At 38.0% G+C, this 24656-nt stretch overlaps 1 protein-coding gene and 1 long non-coding RNA gene across 2 annotated transcripts in view; one reads left to right on the top strand and one right to left on the bottom strand.

The window, feature by feature from the left end:
• Positions 1-22655, bottom strand: part of DIAPH2 (diaphanous related formin 2) — a 1001003-nt gene extending 978348 nt beyond the window's left edge. The window contains exon 1 of the mRNA XM_043571351.1: positions 22264-22655. Coding sequence (XP_043427286.1) covers positions 22264-22395 — 132 coding nt within the window. The 5' untranslated portion in view covers positions 22396-22655. The remainder of the gene's footprint in view (positions 1-22263) is intronic.
• A 161-nt stretch (positions 22656-22816) lies between these two features.
• On the top strand, positions 22817-24269 carry LOC122477881. The gene is made up of 2 exons (XR_006295778.1): positions 22817-22928; positions 24197-24269. It is a non-coding gene; the product is annotated as an uncharacterized LOC122477881 (long non-coding RNA).
• Positions 24270-24656: the final 387 nt, after the last annotated feature.

The following is a 24656-nucleotide window of genomic DNA, read 5'->3' as shown; positions in this document are numbered from 1 at the left end:
TCAGACTTCCCTTGTAAATAATACCTAGCAACCTCCTTACTAAAAATCTTACTAAAAAGAAATACAAAGACAAATGTGAAGGTACAAATATAGAGAATCCCTCAGAATTACCTAAGAAAACTACAAGTGTTCCAGAAAGTATATCCTTGGATAAATTCTTGAAAAAAATCAGTAATTACAAGGACTCAGTTCACTATATATTGAAATCATCCCCTACTTTCATTATTTCTACAACATAAAATTTCTACGTTCAATAAATTTCCTTCATCTGTCATGGAAAGAGTGTTACTACCATAAATTAATTTGTGATTATTAAGTTTTAAAGAATAAGAATACAATCTCCTTGACTACCATGGTCATTCAATAAATGATTTGAAAGAATGTTGGTTACTCACTAGGTCTAAAAATGCCAAATAAGGGATATTCTAACTAGAATTTCATTTAATGGCATAGAAAATGAGATTTTACTATATAGCATTATACAGACATAATAAGGTCCAGGAGGTGGTTATTTTTTAAAACTGGTTAAAGTGAGGAATTATTAAAAGTAAAAATTGTCTTCAACATTTTATTGTAACTTACAACCTAGATAAATATACATTCATTCATCAGTCTTTTGATGTAGAGCTAAGGCCTTTTCTTTTAATATAAGCTGTTTACCTGGAATTCATACCAGCACTATATTACATATAGTGTAATATTGGTTTCAGGGGTAGAATTTAGTGATTTATCACTTATATATAACAACCAGTGCTCATCACAAGTGCCCTCCTCCTTAATACCCATGACCCATTTAGCCCATCCCCCACTCACCTGCCCTCCAGAAACCCTGTTTGTTCTCTATAGTTAAGAGTCTCTTCTGTTAAAAACTGAGAACAAACTGAGGGTTGATGGGGGGTGGGAGGGAGGGGAGGGTGGGTGATGGGTACTGAGGAGGGCACCTTTTGGGATGAGCACTGGGTGTTGTATGGAAACCAATTTGACAATAAATTTCATACACTGGAAAAAAAAAGAGTCTCTTATGGTTTGCCTCCCTCTCTTTTTTCTTCCTTCTGCTACAGTCATCTGTTTTCTTAAATTCCACATATGAGTGAAATCATATGGATTTGTCTTTCTCTGACTGACTTATTATACTTAGCATAATATAGTCTAGCTGCAACCACATCATGGCAAATGACAAGATTTCATTCTTTTTGATATCTGAGTAATAATCTATTTTGTATATATACCACCTCTTCTTTATCCATTCATCAGTTGATGGACATTTGTGCTCTTTCCATAATTTGGCTATTACTGATAATTCTGCTATAAACATCAGGGTGAATGTGCCCCCTAGAATCTGTATTTTTGTATCCTTTGGGTAAATATCTACTAGTGCATTTGCTGGGTCATGGGGTAGTTCTATTTTTACCTTGTTGAGGAACCTCCATACTGTTTTCCAGAGTGTCTGCACCAGTTTGCATACACCAACAGTGTAAAAGTATTCCCCTGTCTCTGCATCCTCATCAACATCTGTTGTTTCCTATGTTATTAATTTTAACCATTCTGACAGGTGTGAGGTGGTATCTCATTGTAGTTTTCATTTCATCTGAACATATACCCAGGAGTATATATGCTCCCTGAGGAGTCATCCTCTCCTCCGACACAGTAGGGAAGGTCTACACTCCTTAACAAGGTATATATACCTTAGTACCTAGCAATAATGTCCTACAAGCACATAAAGTTATATGTCTAAAAACAACCTCATTTCCCACCTACTTCTGCATACCTGTTCTTCTTCCTCCCACCCAGATCCCACCCCAATTCAATCACCAAGGTTGGTAGCTTCAAAATCCTAATCTTCCTCTTTTCTCCACCCCTATTACACTGTCCTAGTTAAGCAGTACATTTCTTATCTCTATTATTATAATAAATTATCTAGTCTCTCAGTCTCCAATCCCACCTCTTTCCAATCATTCCTCCTCACTTTTTTTTAACTTTTGTATCTGGAGTAAAAAATTAAAATTCACATGGATTCTAAGCAAGTAATATAATTGAATGATGCAGGTCAACTATAGAAAAGGAAACGTCAACTAATACTTGACCCCAGGTTGAAAGATAGTTTGGGAGGACTGTGGCAAATCCAAGAGCACATAGCCCATTTCAGTGAGACAGATCTTACTGAGGTACAGCAGATTTGCTGACAGCCATGTTGGAACACGGGCTCAATATTGCAAAGTTACTCTGCTGTGTCAAGAGAAGCCAGAAATTTGGATTTATATGGGTAAACATTCAATTTTTAAGAGCTGACAAATCAAATTTGTATAACCATACTGCCAATGCTGAGAACTTAACAAAACAAATCCATGGACCAGATAGAACTTACAGGGCTGCCATTTTGCAAACTGCATAAGACTAGTGGTTCTCCAACTTTAGAATACAGAATCATCTACTCAGCTTATAAATGCAGATTCCTGGTCCCACACCAAAGGATTCTCATTCAGTACATCAATGGGGTTCCAGAATCTATGTTTTTAGCAAGCTTTCCTTAATGCCTTGAGGCAAGTGGTCCTAAAACTACTTTTTTTTTGTAACACATCTGTGTAAAAGGGAATCTAGAGGATTAAAAGGAATGAGATAATAGGAAAATGAAAAACATACCTCTAATATATTAAAATATTTTAAATATTCCAATTTGCAGAGCACCTGGGTGGCTCAGTCGGTTAAGCGTCTGACTTCAGGTCAGGTCATGATCTCACAGTTCGTGGGTTCAAGCCCCATGTCGGGCTCACTGATGACAGCTCAGAGCCTGGATCCTGCTTCGGATTCTGTGTTTCCCTCTCTCTGCCCCTCCCCTGCTCACACTCTGTCTTTCTCTCTCAAAAATAAATAAACATTAAAAAAAGTAAATATTCTCATTTGCTATCCTAAGGAAATACTCAATTTACTATGCTTGCTTCAACTTTGAACAATAGTGTTCATTCATAAACATATTTTCAAGTAGAATATGAAACCAGTGAGACTCATTACAAGATTGCTTTTTTCAATGTACTAGACATCTCAGATCAATAGAATGGCAATTAGCATTAAAACATAAGCATTATGGGGCGCCTGGGTGGCTCAGTCGGTTGAGCATCCGACTTCGGCTCAGGTCATGATCTCGCTGTCCGTGAGTTCAAGCCCCGTGTCAGGCTCTGTGCTGACAGCTCAGAGCCTGGAGCCTGCTTCGGATTCTGTGTCTCCCTCTCTCTCTGACCCTCCCCCATTCATGCTCTGTCTCTCTCTATCTCAAAAATAAATAAACATTAAAGAAAAAAATTTAAAAAAAAACATAAGCATTATAATATAATTAGTATTAAAATATAAGATGGTCTTCTACAACGAGAAATATTTTGTTTACTAAAAATCTACTTTTAAAGTGTTACTTTTTAAATCATAATTTAAGTGATCCAGTCTATATTAAAAGCCAGAAACTGACTATACTATAATCCATGAAATCAAGGTTAAGTCTTCTGTTCCAAATTCTAAATGAATTTTTCAGATGGGAAATATGAGGAGAAGAGGAGGAAGGAGTACCTAATGACTCAGTTTCTAGCTTATTTTAGCCCAAATTATTAAACCCTTCTATCTCTAAATCCCAGCTATTTGTATGGCACTAATCAAATACTGATGTAGACACAAGTCCTATTCTCCTTATAATACTGTAAATTCCTTGATAACAAGCACCTATATTTCACAACTCTTTATCCTTCAGCACTAAATGGAACATTAGGAAACAGAATTGCACTACAATGTGTATCAAAAAAAGAATTAGTATCTATGGGAAAATGTACTCCATACTGTGAAGCAAAAAGAGAAGGGCCAGTAGCAGAGGGAAGTTCATGCCTCAACTTTCTGGCAATAAAGTCAGATGAGATGGCAGCGAAAGTGGGAGAGAGATTCAAGAAGTAAACTGTTTCCAGCACCATATTTCTGGAGGTCACTGAGAAAGAAACAAAACAGAAAGAAACAAAACAGAGACTACTCCTACTTGTGACTGGGCCACCAAGTCCCAAGGCAACATCTGTCATAAAGGAAGGAAAAAGGCCAGGCAATATTTTTAACCTACTTTAACCTACCAGGGGAGCCCCCTGCCCAAGGGTCTTTCATGTGGTCATTTATTTATAACTCAGAGTTCCTGTCCTCTGCTTTAGTAGTAATACTCTTCGTGTTTCAAGAGCTCAAAAGGAATTTTGCAAGAATCACAAATCTCTCATGAGAAAGCTGTCTAGCAAAGGATGATTCATGTCCTAAAAACCTATTTCTTTTTAGAATAATTTTGTAATCCAACAAGGAGCTTGAAAATGTTCCCAACCTATACGTTGCAAAACAATATCCCACTTCTATAGCTACAAACCATTGCACAAAAACAAATGATCGTTCTCTTTCAGTAAAACACATAATAGGTAATATCTCCAAATTCAAAAAAGATAAAATAACCACAAAACATTCTATTTTAGCCTAAGTATCTTTGCCCTCAACTAAACTAAAATGATGAATAATATTTAGAGACCAGCCAGAAAGGGAGTCTACTTTTACTTTTAAGGAGCAGCTAAATCTAAAACTCCATATGTTTCTTTAAAGTTTTATGGGCAAATCAACACAATCATTAATAATAGCAATAGGGGCACCCGAGATGGCTCAGTTAGTTAAGCCTTGGACTCTTGAATTAGGCTCAGGTCATGATCTCATGGTTCCTGGGATAGAGCCCTGTGTCAGGCACTGTGCTGACAGTGGGGAGTCTGCTTGGGATTCTCACTCTCCCTCTCTCTCTGTTCCCCTCCCCCACTCGTGCATGAGAGGACTCCCTCTCCCTCAAAAATAAATAAAAATTTTAAAAAATAATAACAATGATAATAGATATTATTTCATTCATGTTACAAATCAGGTTTTGTGTAAGAATGCAGATTTGAAAACAAACTAACACATACTTGGGTAACACAGATGAAATCTTTTGTATATGGACAAATTTTCATTTCTTTGGCTGTGGTCTCAATTTCATTTGGACCCCTATAGCAATAAAAACTTAAAAATTTGTGTAATAAAACTAAATTGATTGTGTATTTTAACACAAAGCTCATTTTTTACAGTTAATTATCCTAAGTAGGGGCTTAAGTTCAAATCATAGCCTTAAAAGTACTTTGCCATAGTTGTGAGCAATGTGACTTTGCTTTGACACAGGAAATTAATTTGTAAAAATGGTGATAAACAACCAAATCATGACAATACTTCAGTGAGGATCATTTTACCTAGTTTTGTATATCATAAATCTTGCAGCTTCTCTTGGAATATTTTGGGGACTATAATTCAGCCTAGACAAAACACATTCAGTTTGACAGCAGCAGTCTTGTATGCTAAGCTACCTGATCTTTAGAGCAGTATCTATTTGTTAAAAAAAAAAAAAGACAAAAATTTTACACTTAGAGGGAAAAATCTACAGAAGAGTAGTTTGGGAGCAAGGGTCAATTAAGTTACTACAAAACTGTAAGCTATCAAAGTACACACTATTCACAGTACATGCTTAATTTCACATTTTCAAAGCTGCAAAATTATAGCATACCAAAAGGTATCAGAATCAATAGATGCCTTTGTATTTAAACTACCAACAGGCCAATTATCATAGAGTTTGGACAAAAGATTTGAGTGTCATTCCCCAACTCAGATACTCTACCTGGGTTACAGAATGAAGTGCAAACTGTTTATGGAAGCATTCAGTGCTCACCACAATGGAGCTGCAATCTCCCTCCAGACTGACCTCCACCACTCACTATGTACAACTGGGCCTACTAGGCTAACTTTTAATTTCTCAAACTTGCTATAACTTCCTAGTCCTCTTGCAGTGTACAAAATGCCCCCCTCTCCACTCTCTATCACTATTTAAGAAAAATTTCCCTGCACTTTAAGACTACCTTCTACTGTCAATCTTTCCATGAAGCCCTAATGCTCCCAGCAATTTTTACCTCTACAGTAGCATTTAATCACATTCCACCTTGCACCATGGGTTTGTACACATAAGACACCTGTGTTCCCAGTGGGTAGGGACTATTTATTTTAGTACCTTAATAATGCTTAGCATGATACTGGAGTCGCTTTCTCCAAATGCTTATTGAATTAAATATGAACAAGAATTTCAGAGGTAGAACCTTCCAACTGACTAGCTTGCCCAAATCCTCAATAGTAAAACTAACCATATATAGCTCTAAATTAGACTATTTGTGGGCAACTCCTAGCCAACTTCTCAAACTCTATTATTTAACTTAATCCAACAATGATGAAATGTGTTAAGATGCATTTATTAGACTCTTAATAAGGTTTGTGATAGGAAAAGTAAAATGTAAAAATATAAAATATGAATCATATTTCAATAAAGTAGGAAAACATTATAGTTCATTTCTAAGTATTAAATATAGTCTATTACTTCTAAGAAGAAGGTAGCATGCTAGCATAAAACAGCATGTATTGTGGAATCAGAATCAGTTAACAGACTCATTTCCTTTATTTGTAAAATGTAGAAAATAACTACACTTACTATATATATTTATGATAAAAATTCAGTAAGCTGGTGATGTAAAGCTCCCACAATAATGCCTAAAACAATGTAGGTTCTTAGTATTAATTCCCTTTCTCCACTTCACTTTTGAGTTGGTGAAAAATGCTTCATATTATCATCCATTTTGAGTTACAAAGCAAGTTCAGTCATAGCCTTCCCTCCAAGATCTTAACACTTACAAAATCAATGACACTTAAAGAAAACCTTCCTTTCCATAACTTTAAATTTATATAAATGATGTTCTTTTTACTGGGAATGTCTTCATTTAACCTTACCAAACTATATTTCATTCTCCAAGATCCAGATCAAATGTGGCCTCTGTGAAATCTCTCCTCTCCCTACCAGCAACTGTATACAGCATTCCCAAAGAACACTCTTCTCACACCTATTGATTATAGAACTTACTACTTTAGACATGAATGCCCATCTTTTCTCACTAGGCCATGGGCTCCTCTACCTATGCACAGTTGTTTTTATACCCGCAGCACGATGCCTCATACATATTGAGGATGTGATATGTGTAGAGTGATACTCTGTAACATACATTTATAATAAGCACAACTGTGAAAATGGCTATGCATGCTGCAGAATGAACTGGCTCTCTATAGGAAACTGGAGGTTGAAGGGGAATGAGTTAACCATGTCACTTTCCATCAGACAATAAAAATTTTAGGAAGTTACATGAAGAAATGGAAGGAAAGTACTTAGAATCCTCTGAGAAGAAAAAAAAAAGGATAAGAGGTTATTTCAGGTAGAAGCAACAATTTAGGAAATAGCTTCACTTATATAAAGGGGAAAATAAAAAATAGAAGATAAAACAAAATTAGGTAGCTTAACAGTAACCCTAAATATAAAAATAAACTTGGTCCTGATAAATTGGAAAAGAAGTAGTCATTTACTTTCAATAGTCAAATAGGGAAGTTTAACCTTGATTAAACTGGACCAGAAATCATAAAGGTCAGTGACTAATATTACAGTAATACAGTCTGTTGATAAGGGAAGAGCTTAGCTTGAATAAGTAGACTTGATAAACACCATGTGTATGAGTATCTGTGTATCAAGTTAATTTATTTATTTTGAGAGAGAGCAAGTAGGTGGAGGGGCAGAGAGAGAGAGAGAGAGAGAGAGAGAGAGAATCTCAAGCAGGCTCCATGCTGACAGCAGACGGCCCAAGGTGGGGCTCGAACCCACTAACCATAAGATCATGACCTGAGCTGAAAGTCGGACACTTAACTGACTGAGCCACCCAGGCACCCTCAAGTTAATTTTTAATCTCCCTGCAAAGAGATTAAAACAACCATTAAGTATTCCAGGTTTCACATGGTTCTCAGAGAAATGAATCAAAACCTTTATGCCATTTTTTTAGAACTGCTTCATAATCAGGAAATGTCTTTCAGCAAACAATAACACAGTATCAAGCTTTGATGTCAGAATAGCTCAAAAGTTTTGGCATCAACTGCATTCAGGTAGTATCTGAAGAGGCATGTACGTGATTGCCTACAATTGTATATAGACAAGAGCAGATAATGAGAAAATTTTTTTAGGTGAAAGATAAGGGAAGGCATTACTTCCCTTACAGTCAACAAATCCAGAGGCCAGAGAAAATTGCACCGTGGAATCTAAAATCCATATAGACAATGAGTTAAAAATGACCAGCACCAAAAGTTGTTTAGGTATCAAGGAATCAGCAGATGGAAAAATTTCCTTTTAAACTCATTAGGAGGAGAGTGAATATTTTTCCCAGAGGTCAGAAATAAGTGATAAGAGATATAGTTTGCAACTACAAAGTTGTAAACACTCCAGTCCAGCAGATTTTCAGTAGTGGAAAGGAAGGAAATGAAAATAAAATTGGTGGCAGTCAGTGAGACAAACAATGCTGCCTTGAAGACAGGGATGATCTGGCCCCGTCTCAATATAGAGTAAATGACAGAATGGCAGAATAAATGAGTGGCTAAGGAGCCACAGGAATTTTTTAAACTAAATAAACAAAAACGCATAGACTCTAAAGCAAGGTTTCTCAACTTTGGCACTACTGACATTTTGGGCAGGATAATTCTTTGTCACGGGGTGGGGGGGGTGTGGGGGATGGTCTGTCTTACATACTGTATGTTCAGCAAAATTCCTGGCCTCTACTCACTAGTTATCAGTAGTACCCTTCTCCATTTGTGACAACAAAAAGGTCTCCAGACACAACCATATGTCCCCTGGGAGATAAAACTGTGCCCCCTGAGAACCACTAGTGTAAAGAAAAAGAACATACTTTTGAGGACAAGAATGTGATATCCTTCCTTATATATTTATCTAAAACATAAGGCTCTTTATTTAGAGCTTTAGATGAGGTCAAAAACAAAATAAGGCCATCAACTACCAAGACCATATTTGTAGGAAATCCAAACTTGTAAGAATAGATAAGAAGGATATTTGGAAAACAGAAATAAAAAAAAAAAATACTTAGTTGGCTCAATTACCAGCTTTCCTAGTTATGTTTATAATCATTATATAAGCTCAAGATGTCCTTTATCTCCTGGTTTCCTACTTATTGTACATAGTTCTATGAAAAGAGCCAACATAGAAATTTTAACCATTAAGGATAGTCATCATAAGTATGAAATAGCTCGATTTCCAGGCATATACTGGTATAATCATGATGTTTTATTCATCACATTTTTTAAATTAAAAACTCTTTTACTCTTGGGAGGATGATGATTAAGACTGAAGGGCTAGAACTCAAATCACATTATGCACTTCCATGTTATTTGGCACAGAAGCCCATAGTTTAGGACTCTATTACTCGTCACACGTGAATGCAAAAATAGTTTGTAACAACACTTTCAGCACCTTAATTAAAAAAGATAGCACTTGGCTGAATATGCCACACTTTTATAGCAGCCAATCTTTAGGCAAAGCAGACATGAGAAGCAGCAGGAGAAGGTAGGTGGTTCTTGGCACTCCCCCAGACAAGAAACAATGCATATCGTGTACTTGTGTAATCATACGAGAGGGCATTAGTTTTTCCAAAGCAGTTTTACTTCACACAAAATTTCACAAACAGAAAGGGAATAGGGAGAGGAGGAGAGATAGAAACTAAAAGATGAAGCAGACTGTTTGGCTTGCAGTGTAACCTGTTCAGAAGATACTCTCTTAACAGCCAACATACAAAAACAAGAGAATCATATGCAATATGCAATAGTTGTAAAGTACCGTAGGCCTTGTGTTGACCATGAAATTATTTAAGAGGGCAGACTGATAATTTTAAAAATCATATTCATGTATCCTTAAAATCCACAGCCATATCACTTTCATTCTCATTGCTCTTTTCAGCCATATAACTTTCATCCTCATGGCTCTTTTCTACCAAGTGGTCACATATCTGACACACTACTTCATGGCAGTGATTCAAAGAATTTTAACTACTGATTATCAGTGGCACTAAAAATGGCCTTTGAACTTGGTCCTCTAAATTTTACATAAGCATAGTGTAAATCTAGGCCAGGTCCAACCATCACCAGTCTAGAGAACTACTAGGTCTTCCGGTGAAATTAGAGCTAATCTGAAATTTAGGGTCTTAGGCAGTACAGAAAATAACAGCTAAAAATAAGGATTTTATAGTCACACTAGTCTTGAATTCCAAATTCACTAATGTATATCATCAGGCAAGTTACTTATCCTTTTCTGAACTCTTCTCCTCACCTACAAAATAACTGATGTGAGGACCAAATGCATCACTATTGATAGAGGAGGATACCCACCATCAATCCTAGAGCATCTCTGTGCATTCTTGCTGGGTATGCCAAGACTAGAAGGCCCTGACCACACCTTAGCCAGGCCATTTCTGAGGGCTGTTTTTAAAGCAAGGGACCCTGATCATGAGGTAATAATACCAGCCCCTCCACAAAGAGCAGGCTTGCTTTTGCTTACCCTAAAAAGTGGTAAATCCTCCAAGGTCAGTATTCCTCTCCTGTAGCGCAACTGACTCCCTGTGCAGGGATCCATCCTAGTCTATCTTGTGGGAATAGGACCATAGTGAACCAGCATGTCATGCTGATATTGTGGCTACTGCTTTGCAATGAATAATAAACCATCTTTTGTTGCTGACCCAGGAGTGTTGAGTCTTTTGCAATCATTCATGAAATAGCAACAGGTGTATAAGTAGGATAACATCCCAGACCTTTAATAGTTCTTGACAAACATATGCAAGGCATTTAGAACACCAACTGGCACATGTGATATTATTCATTATTGAGAAATACCTCTGGGAAAGCTTGAGTACTATATTTGGTCAGTGAACCAAGGGAACCACGTAAGGATTAGGATAACCTAAAGCACAGCCCATGTTCTCTAGGGCCCCACACACGGTTAAAACAATGTTGATGTGACCTTAACTGAACTGGGCTAGCTAAGACCCCAGAAGTAGGAAAATAAAATTAACTGGCATTTTCATCCATTAGCATTCACTCTTAATCTGTCATCTTTCATGATTGCTGACTCTTCATCTAACTAAAACCCACATGTCATGTATTTATGTTGGGGAAGATTCATTGCAGCTGTCAATAACCTTTGACTACCTGTGCATCAGAGCTGAATGGAACCTTGAAGATGGTTTATTTCAACTCCCTTATTTTAAAGAATAAACTGACACCCAGAGAGAAGATAAATAAATGACTTGTCCAGAGTTAGACTTCAAAAAGTTGTCAGCTTACTTTCTATATAACCTGCTTAAATTGCCAGAAATTAACTCTTGGGGAAAAAAGACTTAAGAGGATCAGTTAGATATCCTATTTAGCTTATTTCAATTCTGTATAGCATATGAAATACTCTCAGATTCTGTAAAAGGTGGAGTCTTAAAAATACAAAGTGGTGGTACTAAGATCAAAATGCAATTTCCACTAGTTTATGGCAACATGATTGATGATGGGTGTGAATGGTAAATGCTTTTGTTATTTTTAAATTTTTATTTAAGTAATCTTTACACCCAACATAGGGCTCAAACTCACAACCCTGAGATCAAGACTCACATGCTCCTCGGACTGAGCCAGCCAGACACCCCTGTGGTGGAAAATGCTTTTAAATAAATCTCTGTCACATTCAGTAAGTGATTTTATATCCAATGGCCATCTTTCTGCATGTTATTTCTGTGGCCAGGCAATAGGATATACCACGAATAATATTCACAGAAACCACTAATAACACCAAGAAATAATATTATCTTCAGAGTTAGAAACATGCAAGTGTTAATAGATTATTTAAAGGGATGGGATTAAAAGCAGGGATATGTAATATAACATATCTTGATCTACAATCCCCTACAGAGCTTGTAGGAAGAGTGTATTAAACTGGGCCCCAGAGCCCTGCACAATTCCTACTTTAAAGTATAACTAATGCTGCAATTCCATTATATAGAGACATGGCCACTTAAAATTTAGTATTTGGTCTCAAAGCTACTCTACTTATATAAAAATGGAAGATTTGGATCTCACAGAAATTCACAACACCATCTGGATTAAGTAAATATAAGATACACAGAAGAAGCCTCAGATTTCTGAGATAAGACAACATGGGTTAGTCCTGCTTTAGTAAAACAAATACATGAAAAACCAAACTGCCAGCATGGAGAAAATCCAGGCCATTTTTTTTTCTTTGTACTGCGAAATTATTCTTTCCTTTAATAGCTTGTTTAAACACCATTAGCTATTCAACCAAAGGGGAGGAAAAATGTAAGCTAATGCACTGCCAGTGAAAAACAAGCTGTGAGGTCAGCCTAAGAAAAGATTATTTCTACTCTCAAATGTTTTATGTACACACTGACTCTTCTGGAAAGCATTGATTTTGTAATGTGAGGTACTAGACTGCATACCATATTAGAGGAAATGTTTCTGCCAAATTTATTTTAACCCATCTTAACTTTCTATAGGTAACATAAATGAAAATAAATCGATGTTATGACACACAAACCTCAGAAAAATGCAGTCTTAGCCATACAATCTGTAACCATGTGAAGCACTGTGGAACAATAATATCAAAAAATCACTGAGAAGAATGTAGAAAGGGAGGAGCCTGAAGTTAGAGGAAGTAATCAACATATTGAACCTGCAGGCTAGGTTCTCAAGTACACAGCCCTCTACAGTTGAGGACTGCAATCATTCAAAAGCAAATGTATTCAGGTTTAGGACAATATATTACATAGCCATACACCTTATATTCTTTTTTTCAGAATCAATGACAAACAGAAAACACCTACTCCAAGTAAGATATTACACTAAGTCCTGTGCCTTGCTGAATTTCCTATCATGTATGAGAATAAAATCCACAAAGTAGAGATATAAGGAATAAAGTAAATCTAGTTTAAATGCAGTACCTGGCCCATATAGCACCTTTGTGTGAACTATAAAAAGTTCCCCCAGAAGATACAGTCTTGTGATTGAGCACATGATTTGGTAAGTGATATGACCTCTGTGGTCTCACATCCTTGAGCAGAGCCCAGCCATACTTAGTGGCCCAGGTCTCTATTATACATACAACTTCAAAATGTAAGAGTACAGTCTAGAGTACAAGGTCTTTCTTCCTACATATAGAATCTTCCTAAACAGCTTCAGCTAGCATAATATGCTATTAAGCATTTAGAGTTTTATCAGTGATGGATTTCAAAGCACATAAAACGATACCTCCACAGCTTTCTCTCCCCTCAGCAAAACAAAAGGAGTAAATGCCACAACAATTATGGAGCCCCAACAATTATCATTTATCTCCTGTTTTGAGGAAAATTACCACCTGATTGGGTCAATAAATACCCTAGAAGTTGCAGAGTGGAAATGGATTAGAGTTTAAATCTACTTGAATCCACAAAGTTCAAGAAATGATATGCCTAATGCCTCCCAGTACAATAACAGCACTAAATTGCTGTCTGGGAAGTAGTGTTTATGCAATTTCTTTAGTAAATCTGTGTGACATCTAGGATTTTTGCCCAAGTTGATTTCTCATACTTACCCACTCCACCCATCCCCAACTCCATCACCTCATTAGTGTAGCCTGGTTTTCAATTTTAACCTCACAAATATAAATAACAAAACTTAATAGTTCAGAGTTCTTTGTAAACGTTTGTTCACCCAATTATCCATATTCAGCAACCTAAAGTATAATACAGCAGCTAAAAACCAAAGACACCTCAATTACCAAACTGGCGTTTGTGTTGAAATAAAAACTACATCTAGTAACATATTAGCTGTGTGCATGTATCAAAGAGTTATATGAACACTATCTGCAGAACTCAATAACTCATTTCCTTCTCCCAACTATCTACAACATTTCCCTGGGTAGAAAATACTTACACATAAACCCCACTCCACTTCACGAATTGCAAAATGAAGAATGAGTGATTACCCAACCAGCGAGTGGAGCCAAAAGTCTTCATCTGGTCTCTTTTCTATGGCATATAGTAGCTGTTCTAAGGAGTCTCTCCACACTTGCATAGGCAACCTTTCCAGATACTTCTACAGAACTAAAGACAGAAACGAACTTAATTGGAGCTGATACTTTATGATAGCACTTTATGTGGAGTAACTTTAAATGAAATTTTACCATTAACTTTAAGTTGTATTTGTTTAAGGAGCTCAGTTACATGTACGTTAATTAGGCACACATTAGATCACAACTATTTTTTGAGGCAATTAGAAATATTTGATTATGAATTAAATATTAGATGACACCAAGCAATATGTTAATTTTTAAAGATGCAGCAGTGGCATGTGGTTATGTTTAAAAAAAGTAATTTTTAGAGAAGCACACTGAAGTATGTAGGAGTAAAATGACATATCAAGGATTTGCATTAAAGTACTTTAGCAAGGAAAAAATAAAGGATGTATAAAGCAAATGTTGAAAATCTAGGTAACTGCTATATTGGGGGTAATAGATATATGGTGATTCACTATACCATCCTATCTACTTTTTAGTATGTTTGGAATTTTTTTGTTTTATTAAAAAGGTTATATTAACTACCCCATATTACAAATAAAGTAAAAACTTTATCTCTTTTACTTTTAGCTAGGTGAGAGACCAATAAATTAAGGATAGACAAAAATTCCTCATAATTTTGACCAAATCTTTACAAAAGCATGTGGATATCTATCTCAGAATGACAGATTTTTTTAAAGGACTGTACCCAACACATTGTCTCCCTTGGTCGAGCACCAAAATTACCAGGGTATTGAATCAATAGCCTTTGGGGAATAATACATCCCTAATGAAGTGTTGGATTACTACATAGACCTGCCTGAATAGCCACCTAGAAGCTTTTCACATGAAGTAGGCACTGCTATACAGAGCCTTAACAGAAGGAGAGACTGGTAGACAATTTGCTGGTCTGTATTTGGTAGCATACTCTCTTGAAAGCAATACAGAAAAACCTTCATTAAACAAAAGCCTATGTTAAGTGGTGATTAGTAAGAATTTTGTTTGCCATATTGTTTCATGAGAAAGGCATGAATACTCTTTCCCTAGACCTCCTCACATAAAGCAGGCAAGTATCAGAATTCACTTGAGTGTCTGCTCAAGCTATAGCCAGAATAAATCATTCAGACTTAAACAGATTCAACCTGATGAGATAAATAAGTTTTAAATTAATATGAGCTCATTTCTTTCTGTTACTTACATTCATAGCAAATAGCTATGCAAAAATATATTTCGACCATTCTTTACGTGCATCAATTTTGAGCTTCCTTCCTATAAGAAGACAATGAGTGTCAATGAGTGTCTCCTACAAGATACCCACTTAGATATGAAGTATACAATTATTATTTCAAGTCACCTGGCCATGATCTTACTCTCTTCAGTCCTGAGACAAAATAGCATATCAAACACCCCAAATCTGACAGAAGGAACTGGTCTCTTTTGCATGGCAGACTGAATATAGGAAAAGGGGAAACCCGGGTCTTCAGAAATAATCCATATGGTGCTAGTGATAACCAGTAACATTTAACCAAATGTGCTAATGGATATAAATTAGCATATATTGTGTGTGTACAATTTTCAGTGCATACCATTATTTAAAGTGTTGTATGGGGCCAAACTGGCAAAGAATATGATTTCATTTCAATGACATGCTGCTATTGCCAGAGTTCTTGGTACTTGTAGTGAACTCTAGGTGGATTATAATTATAATTGTTCAAAAAAGGAACAAAAAGAGAGATGAATAATGTTTCACTTTCAGAGACCCTGAAGCATAATAACTCTGTGCTATAGGTACCTTTACAATAGAAGTGATAGATTTTAAACTTATCTCTAGGTCAGTCCCCTTAACGTATCAGTTGACTCAGTTTTCTTATTTGTATAACAGCAGTAAGCTTCCTGGCAAGGCAGAATACCAAAGATATCTAATAAACGTTTTTTAACACAAATTTTAAATGTGTCAAATTGACGAACTGAAAAAAAAATGGCAGTCTGGTGCTTAAAAAATACTATAGTGAAAAAAATGTTAAACTTACATCTTCTATTCATTAAACAGAAAGAATTATTAGTAGAAGGACAGAATATACAATTCTCCAAGTGGACAAATGGAATTAGGGAGAGAAGAGGAATCAATCAACATATAACCATACAATGGTACTGTATACAATAATGTTAGAGCTATCAAATTACAAAAAAGTCATCAAGCCATTCATCCACAATCACATTTGATTCAGGTAATATATGGGGTTAATAGTAATGCTCTATATTTGTACAGCAATATGGAATTTTCTAAATGCTATCTCATTCATTACTATGTTTTATCTAAAGCACATTGTAAAGCCAATCAGGCAAACATTATCTCCAACTGGCAGATGTTAATGAAGGGGCTTAAACTTCTGCTGTTAAACTGCTCATCAGAGATCACAAGCAAATAAAATATAGAATGAACACTGGAACCCAGTGTCCTCCATTCAGTATTCTTTTGCCAATAATCTGAAGTCTCCTACTAATAACAATGTTTCTTGGGTCATGAGTTTTAATACCTTTATTCGGCATTGAAGTTCAGGCTGGGTCATCACAAGAATCCAACCAAGGGGATAAGGAGTTCTCTCAGACAAGAAGTGTCTTGAATTTCAAAACAAAGGACACAGAGGAATGTACAGATAGGTTCATTTGATGGAGTATTTTTTAAAAGCCTATTTTCAACAATTTTACATTTTCAAAATGTCTAGCCTATGGGGAAAGAATTCTGAGCTAATAATCATTTACTGAGTAGCTTTGCAACCAAGCACTGGCTTACAAGTTTTAAAGAATAGGCATAAAGTGGGACCACTGCCCAGAAGCACTTTAAAATCTCTGTAGATACAAGATCAGCATGTAACATTCAGACTCACAATATTTATGAGTTGAGAATAAGGAAGAACCTTTGGTAAGCTGAAGTAATCAGTGAAACTTTAATGAAACAATGATGGAATTTTGAGACCCAAGCTGGACTGTAACAAGCAGGTGAGATTTATAAAGGAGAAACAAGGTGGCTATTCCAAATTTGGTGAAGATGTTCAGGGTGGGTGGCAAGAAAGTGAGGCAAGGGAGTGGCAGGAGGAATCTGAGGGGCAGAGAAATATGCCTAGTAAATAGATGAGATAGTAAATGGAAGAGTAAATGAGCTGCAACTGGAATCCAGGTCTCTAAACATCAAACTCTTTGTGCCACTCAGTCCTCCAAACTGGTCTTCTTGCCTCCATACTGGCACCCCTCTCCAAGAAATTCTCCACTGTATTAAGTTTCTTTAATTTTTTTTAAGTGTTTGTTTATTTTCGAGAGAGAGACACACACAGAGGATGAGCAGGGGAGGGGCAGAGAGAGACCGAATCCAAATCGGACTCCAGGCTCTGAGCTGTCAGCACAGAGCCCAACATGGGGCTCGAACCCAGGAGCCTTGAGATCATGATGTGAGCCAAAGTTGGATGCTTAACTGACTGAGCCAAACAGGCACCCCTTAAGTTTCTTTTTAAAACACAATTCTTATTAGGCCAGTCTCCTGCTTAAATCTCTTAAATGGCCTGCTATGGCTTGCAGAAAGAATCTGAAACTCTAAGACAACATACAAATATCCATCATGATCTGGACTCTCTCTTTTCTACCAGGTCTACCATATGTACCCTTTGTTTCAGCCATTAACATCTACCCACAGTTCCTTTATTAGGCATATTGCCATATCTCTCTACTTTGTATATGTTGTTTTCAACCTAAAATTGCCCTTCCCTCCCCTTCTTCAATTAATGCCTTATTCTTCAAGCCTTGGTGCAAATGTCACCTACTCTAGTAAGTCTTTCCTTGTAACAATCATCCAATTAGATTGAGATACCTCTCCACATTTTTATATCACCCTCCTATGCATATTCCTAGGATTCCTTACACACAGCTCTTTAATCATTAACTTCCCTGTCTCTCTCACTAGACTATGAGCATTTCTGTATCACCAACCATCAGAATAATGCCTAGGATGGAATAGGTGCTCAGTAAATGTTGCATAAATGAACCTGTTGTGCTCAACTTTATCAATTAAAATCAAACCATGATTTATCTAATTAAAAAACAACCAAATATTCAGGAAGTTATATAATAGCCAGAAAATTAACTTCTATCAAGTCCCTAATTTGACTCCACTGCCGAAAGAACCAAAGGCTTCAGGAATAATACAGAAACACAAAGTCTGGGGCGCCTGGGTGGCTCAGTAAATTGAACATCAGACTCTTAACTTCAGCTCAGGGTCATGGGGTCGAGCCCTGTGTCAGGTTCTATACTGAGTGTGGAGGCTGCTTAAGACTCTGTTTCCCTCTGTCCCTCTAAAAAAACAAAAAACAAAAAAACCACATTCACACAAAGTCAAAATGCAAAAACATCTAATAATGTTAAGCCACTCTACACCGTGGAATGTGTGTGAGGGATGTTAGTTCTACTTTAACAATAGCCTCTTTTAATGGTCAAGTCATTGCCTTACATATGTGGGATTCAAGATGCAGCTCCTTCATAATACTTCTGGAGCTCTAGTAGATTTGACAAAATACATTCCATGATTGACACCAAATTACTAATTAATCTAAGATTCATGCTGCTTGATGACATGCTACAATCTGGGCCTAACCAAACAGTTACATAAAATACAAACAGTTACATAAAATACAAAGCTCTAGTACTAATAGTACTAATGCATTATTCAAAATGTGAGAAATTCAAGAGAAGATTGCCTCCAGTAAAAAGAATCAAGATAAAAGGGTCACTGTGAGGATTTAAAGATAGAGAAAACTGAAGTTCTGTTACATTTTTTATTAATCTTTTCAATTTTTTTTTATGTTTATTCATTTTTGAGAGAAAGAGAGTGAGCAGGGGAGGGGCAGAGAGAGAGAGAGGGAGACACAGAATCTGAAGCAGGCTCCAGGCACTGAGCTGTCAGCACAGAGCCTGGGGTGGGGGTGCAGTGGCTCCAATTCAAGAACTGTGAGATCATGACCTGAGCTGAAGTCAGAGGCCCAACCCACTAAGCGAACCAGGTGCCCCACATTCTTATTTAATCTTAAACAAAGGTCATTAAAGTCCTGAAATGTCACTTTGAAAAAATTGTAATACCCAGCAAAAGTATGAGATATAAATTAAAGTAGCTCCTCTCTATAGAAAACATACCTTCCTTCCCCAGTTTTCCGGAACAATAAGGAACTCAACGAAAACAAGTGAATCACAAGCCTTATACTTCAGTGAATCCAATATACTATAACTATTGTTACTTTTTCTATATAATGAAAACTTTCATCGTAGCTAATACTATATAGACATGTTTTTAACTTTTTTACTCTCAGATGAATTATCTTCAATATCAATCAGTTGTGTGATCAGCACTATTCCCCTTCTTCCTTCATCACTGACCTCCTCCTCTCCCTAGTAACTTGGATTGGAATCAACTGGCATTTCCTTTACCCTCTCTCTTTGGTAACCCAATAGTGCTTATTCTTCTATAGGTGACAGGTACCTTTGAGAAACTGATGAAAACTATGAGGCCCAGAAAAATGAATGTACCTACATATACTCAAATTTTTCATACAATTTCAGGAGTTTAAGAACCCCTATCCACCACAATCATCTACATGAAGAATTTCTATTACATATAGCTCTCTTTCATAATATCACACCACAACTACTTTACCCACATACAATTAAGAACTACTACAAGGGTGCCTGGGTGGCTCAGTTGGTTGAGCATCGGACTTCAGCTCAGGTCATAACTTCTAGTTGATGAGTTCAAGCCCCGTGTCTGGCTCTGTGCTGACAGCTCAGAGCCTGGAGCCTGCTTCAGATTCTGTCTCTCCGTCTCTCTCTCTGCCCCTCCACTGCTCATGCTCTGTCTCTCTCTGTCTCAAAAATAAATATAACCATTAAAAAAATTTTAAAAAAGAACTACTACAGTGATTAATAACACAATACTCAAAATAGTAAAATTTAGTCTAGGTAAAGCTTTTAGCTTACTAGCAATATTTTAAGAAGCCCAGAAGAACTCCATCCTAAAAGGCCTTAGAAGAAAGTGTTGAGCACTTCAATAAGACAGCTCAAAATAAGGAGTAAGGCATTTATTTTTTAAAAAAGTATTCCAAGTCTTGTTTGATCAACTTGCTTGCTTTAAAATGTGCTGAAATGTCCTTCTAAATTTGTTTTTATTAACTCTGATACATCTGCTTGTAAAATCATGTAAGGCTCAAAAGTTATGTTTGAGCAAAAGAGCAAGTTCTGATTGATATTAACGAACTCTTGCATTCAAATACTTGTTCTACTATGTCAAGCTATGTTCAACACCGAACAGTGTTAGCTAAGAACTGAAAGTGATACCATCTCATAACGATCTAGTTACCTTGTCAAAGCAAGTAAAACATAAAAGATGAAACAGGACAAATGACCAAAGGGAAGGGAAGAATATAATCACGGTGTTATAACTAACAGAGATAAGTGCTTTCTTGAAAGCATTATTTCCTACAAGTAGAAAGTTCTTGTTGGATGTACCAAACTACTCGTGGACACGGAGTTCACTTTTATTTTTGCTTAAACTTTTCATCACTGTTTAAATCACAGTTTTGTACTGGGTCCAGGGGGAAAAAAGGAAACATGATCACTCTTTTACAACAAACTGATAAATATCAAAATCATATCAGAATTTTTAAGTGTATTAAACTTTAGTGATACACTCACAAAACTTTTCTAAGTTTCATGATGGTAGGGGGCACCTATTAAACCCATTAACCTTCAGCCAGCATAGACAATTCACAAAGGGCAATTTCTACTTTTGTAAATACTGGGTTAACAGGACATATCAAGTAAGCAAGTTCTCAATTTGCCTCAAGTTAGGGTAGAAGTGATGAAACTTTAAACTGGTTATTTTATTCTACCCCATCAGGTCCCTTCCCATATAATGGAAAGCTGCATATTTCCCGAAATAACACCCTGACCATTGTTTTCCAATATGAACAATACGAATTGAAAGGAAAATAGGAGGCAAGAGAGAAGTGCAACAGGTACATACATACCAAATGATCTGATGCCATAAGAAAAGGGTTTAGTAATGTCACTGTCTCCTCCCCTATTAAAAACAAGTTAAAACTGAAACATGTGCAACATGTGCTTGTACTTCAAATCTGGACTAAGAACCTTCAAACAGAAGGAATACTTGCTGAATTTGTACAGGAAAATCATTTCCCCTCATGCCACCCAAATTAGAAAGTTTATTGATAAATGTCTGCATAATACTTGCCACGGTTGGGAAAAATTGACGTTAGCCAATATATTTTGTTAATGTTACCAGTTTTTAAGTTTCCCTATTCAATCATTTTCATATATATATATGTATATAAAGAGGAACCTTTTTAACTGAGTTGAGGAAACTCCAGTATTTCCCAACCTAATACCAGCCCCCATAGATTACATTCCTCTGCACATTAAGTCAGTGGCAGGAAATGGACGTCTACCACTGGTTCACACACTTTCAGGACGATGAAACTTGTGCGGTGGGCTTACTGCTTTTGAGCGTTCTTAATCAACTAGGTGGAAGTACTGTAATGACTCTGCTTATTATATGCACAACAGTTGGTACCTCACCCAGCCTCGAACTCCCACGCTCTTAAAAAGAAATGTTTCTTGGGGAGAGCACATGGAAGAGGCAACAGGAAAAAGAGCACGTAGGCGACTCTTAGATTTCTGGTAAAGTAGAAAGACTAGGAGCCTACGTTGTGTGTTTTTCTTTAGGGTGGGATTGGTGTGCAAGTCTCTAGGTGGGCTCCCAAGTATTTGGACTAAAAAGAAGAGAGGTTCCCCTGCCCGGACACTATGCGTTAAGAGTCAAAACCCAGCAACTGACAGAAGTGGGAAGGAACAGAATCGCGCAAAGATTCGCGCCCACAAGTTAGACAAATAACAGACCCTACCCAGTACTCGGAGTCTCCCCAAGTTGGGGTGGGGCCTTTCTCCTTCCCGCACTGCCTCCCGGAATGAGAAGAGTGAGAAAGGGCTTAAATGGGAAAGGGGGTGCTCTTCCGCCCCCACGCCGTCTCCGCGCCTCGGCGTGGCGTGGCCGCTCCTTTGGTGGCTCTTGGAGTAGCACAGCGAGGTCGCGGTTAGCCTTGGGAGGGGGCCCCAGGTCCCCCGGTGCGTAACAGACAGAGGTTCCTGGGGCTCTGGCTGTCCCCAAGGCTGGCGGGGACTGCGGGAGCACTCACCAATTTGGGTTTGTTTTTCGTTTCCTCTTCGTTGGCGGCTCGGTTCCCTGTGCTTCGCTTGTTGCTCCGGCCCCCACCGGGTTCCTCGCTGCCGCCTCCCGCTCCCGACGCCGCCGCCCCGGGCTGCTCCATCTTTCTTAGGCCCTATCACCTATGCCCTGTAACCCCAACTCTCCTCAACTTGGGGAAGCCCCTGGGGGGTTGTCCCGCTGCCCTGGCTGATTCGGTATCACCGCTTCCTGTGTGAGAGTGTGTCTGCCTGGGGAGCTGCCGATTTCAGGATCCCGGCTCTCATGCACCCCCGACGCAACACGCCTTTGCCACTACTCGGTGCTGGGGCAAGCCCTGCCCCTGAGCAGCTGCAACTACCAAGGTCGCTGGCGCCGCCGCCCTCAGGGCGGTGTTTAGGGTGGAAGGGAAAGTAGGTGCCTATCTCTTTAAGAGGGCCTCAACACACGTGATTCATCAAAGTGCCCGCAGTCTGCAGCCGGGGCACAGAAAGCTGCTTCCTACTCCCAGTGCAGAGCGGGCCCCAGCTACTGAGCATGCCCAGCGCAGCGATGGGATCCAGAGGAAAGGAGAGGACTTTAAGCTGCGGTTAAGCACTGATTTCACTTCCCCGGGGCCTAGCGTGAAATGGAAGAGAACTAGTCAAGAGAAAGGAGGTATAGCCCATTTTAGAGATGGGGAAAGTGAGGCCCGGAAGGTTTCAAGTATGAGTTACACTGGCAGTTCTACCTGAGTGTCAGCTTCCACTAGTGTAGGTCAGAGCACCTTTCCCACAGAGGCCTTGACAGGGTGTGGTCCTGCTAAGCTCTGTGGGAGGGGTGGATTGGCCAGACAGCTGGCATCCTATAGGAAAACCACCACGTGGAGTGCTGATTAATTGCCTAGACAGACTGTATGGGTCAAAGTAGAAAGAGTGGGTGCTTTGTGTTGCCGTGATTGCTTTGCGACCAAAGAAATACAGTCGTTCCTTTATTCCCATGCTGCTAGGTAGTAGAAGCAGCAGACGTCCACTACTTCATTAATCTTGGAGGTATGGGGGGGGGGGAAATAAGGCTCTTCAACAAAAGCACCTATATAGAGAGCTAACAATTGGATTGAGTGCTATTTTCTGTTTCCTGAACTCATTTAGGTTTAGAGCTGTGGTACGGAGTAAGATCATGTGTATCAAAGCTTTGTTTAAAATATAAATCTCCAGGAGCACCTGGGTGGCTCAGTCGGTTGAGCGTCAGACTTCGGCTCAGGTCATGATCTCACAGCTCCTGAGTTGGAGCCCTGCGTTGGGCTCAGTGGTGACAGCTCTGAGCCTGGAGCCTGCTTCAGATTCTGTGTCTCCCTCTCTCTCTCTATATCCTCCTTCGCTCATGCTCTGTCTCTCTCTGTCTCAAAATAAATAAACATTAAAAAAAATAAATAAAATGTAAATCTCGAGACAAATGCTAGGTGTTTTTGTGCTGCAGCAGCAACAGCAGAGTACTGTGAGCATTATTAGTCTTTAGTGCTTGAGTTGTCAGGAGGAGGCCCAGGCTATATTCTTCCAACTTTTTTAAACAGGGTCCTCTAAAAATATTGTTCACACTGAGAATGTTATAGGGGCAGAGCAGGATTTGAATGAACCACCATCACGGAATAAGAGCATATATGCTAGAGAAGCCTGAAATGTAATTTGGATACTAAGTCTATTAACATGTCCAAATGCCTGTTATTCAGATATCTTCAGGCTATGACTTATTTTGCCCTCCCCTTCAGCTCTGCTGAATCTGTTTATGAGCATATTTATTGAGAGTGCATTAGGATAAATTTGACCATGCTATATATGTGATGAGGCAATTAACTGGGACAGTAGAGTGAAAAGAACATTATATATCTAAAAACAGCTTTGATCCTGGCTTTGTCATTGTCATTAACTTTCTTTTTAATCATGCAGGTGGTAAACTACCCAAAGACAGCACCGAAGAGGAAATGCATGCTTCTAGACAGGGCAGACAAGGAACCCTAAGGTAAATTTGCTTTGTCAAAGTTTCTATCTTACTTAAAATTTGATGTATATTTTGAATTCGACTTACTATACACACATGCACACAGACACGTATGTGGTTTAAATAACTTAAGTGTTTCCCCTCCTGAAAAATTGAGTAAAAATGCGTGCTACAGAAAGACATGACCTGTTTATCCGATGCTTTCATCCAATTCCTGTTTAAGAGATGGATATGGGTGAGAATCTTCCAAGCTCAAATGTGGCTCAATAATCTGCTCCATAGGTATTTATTAATCTCCTTAGAGTATACCACGTGCTATATAGAGTGCCATGGGTTAGAAGGATGAAGTTGAGACACTTCCTGACCTGAAGAACCTCATAGTCTACTGGGAGAGAGAGACAGACAGTT

Source organism: Prionailurus bengalensis, chromosome X (genome assembly GCF_016509475.1).
Source record: "Prionailurus bengalensis isolate Pbe53 chromosome X, Fcat_Pben_1.1_paternal_pri, whole genome shotgun sequence".
NCBI lineage: Eukaryota > Metazoa > Chordata > Mammalia > Carnivora > Felidae > Prionailurus > Prionailurus bengalensis.
The sequence above is the reverse complement of the archived record's forward strand: the minus strand, read 5'-3'. Positions and strand labels throughout refer to the sequence as shown.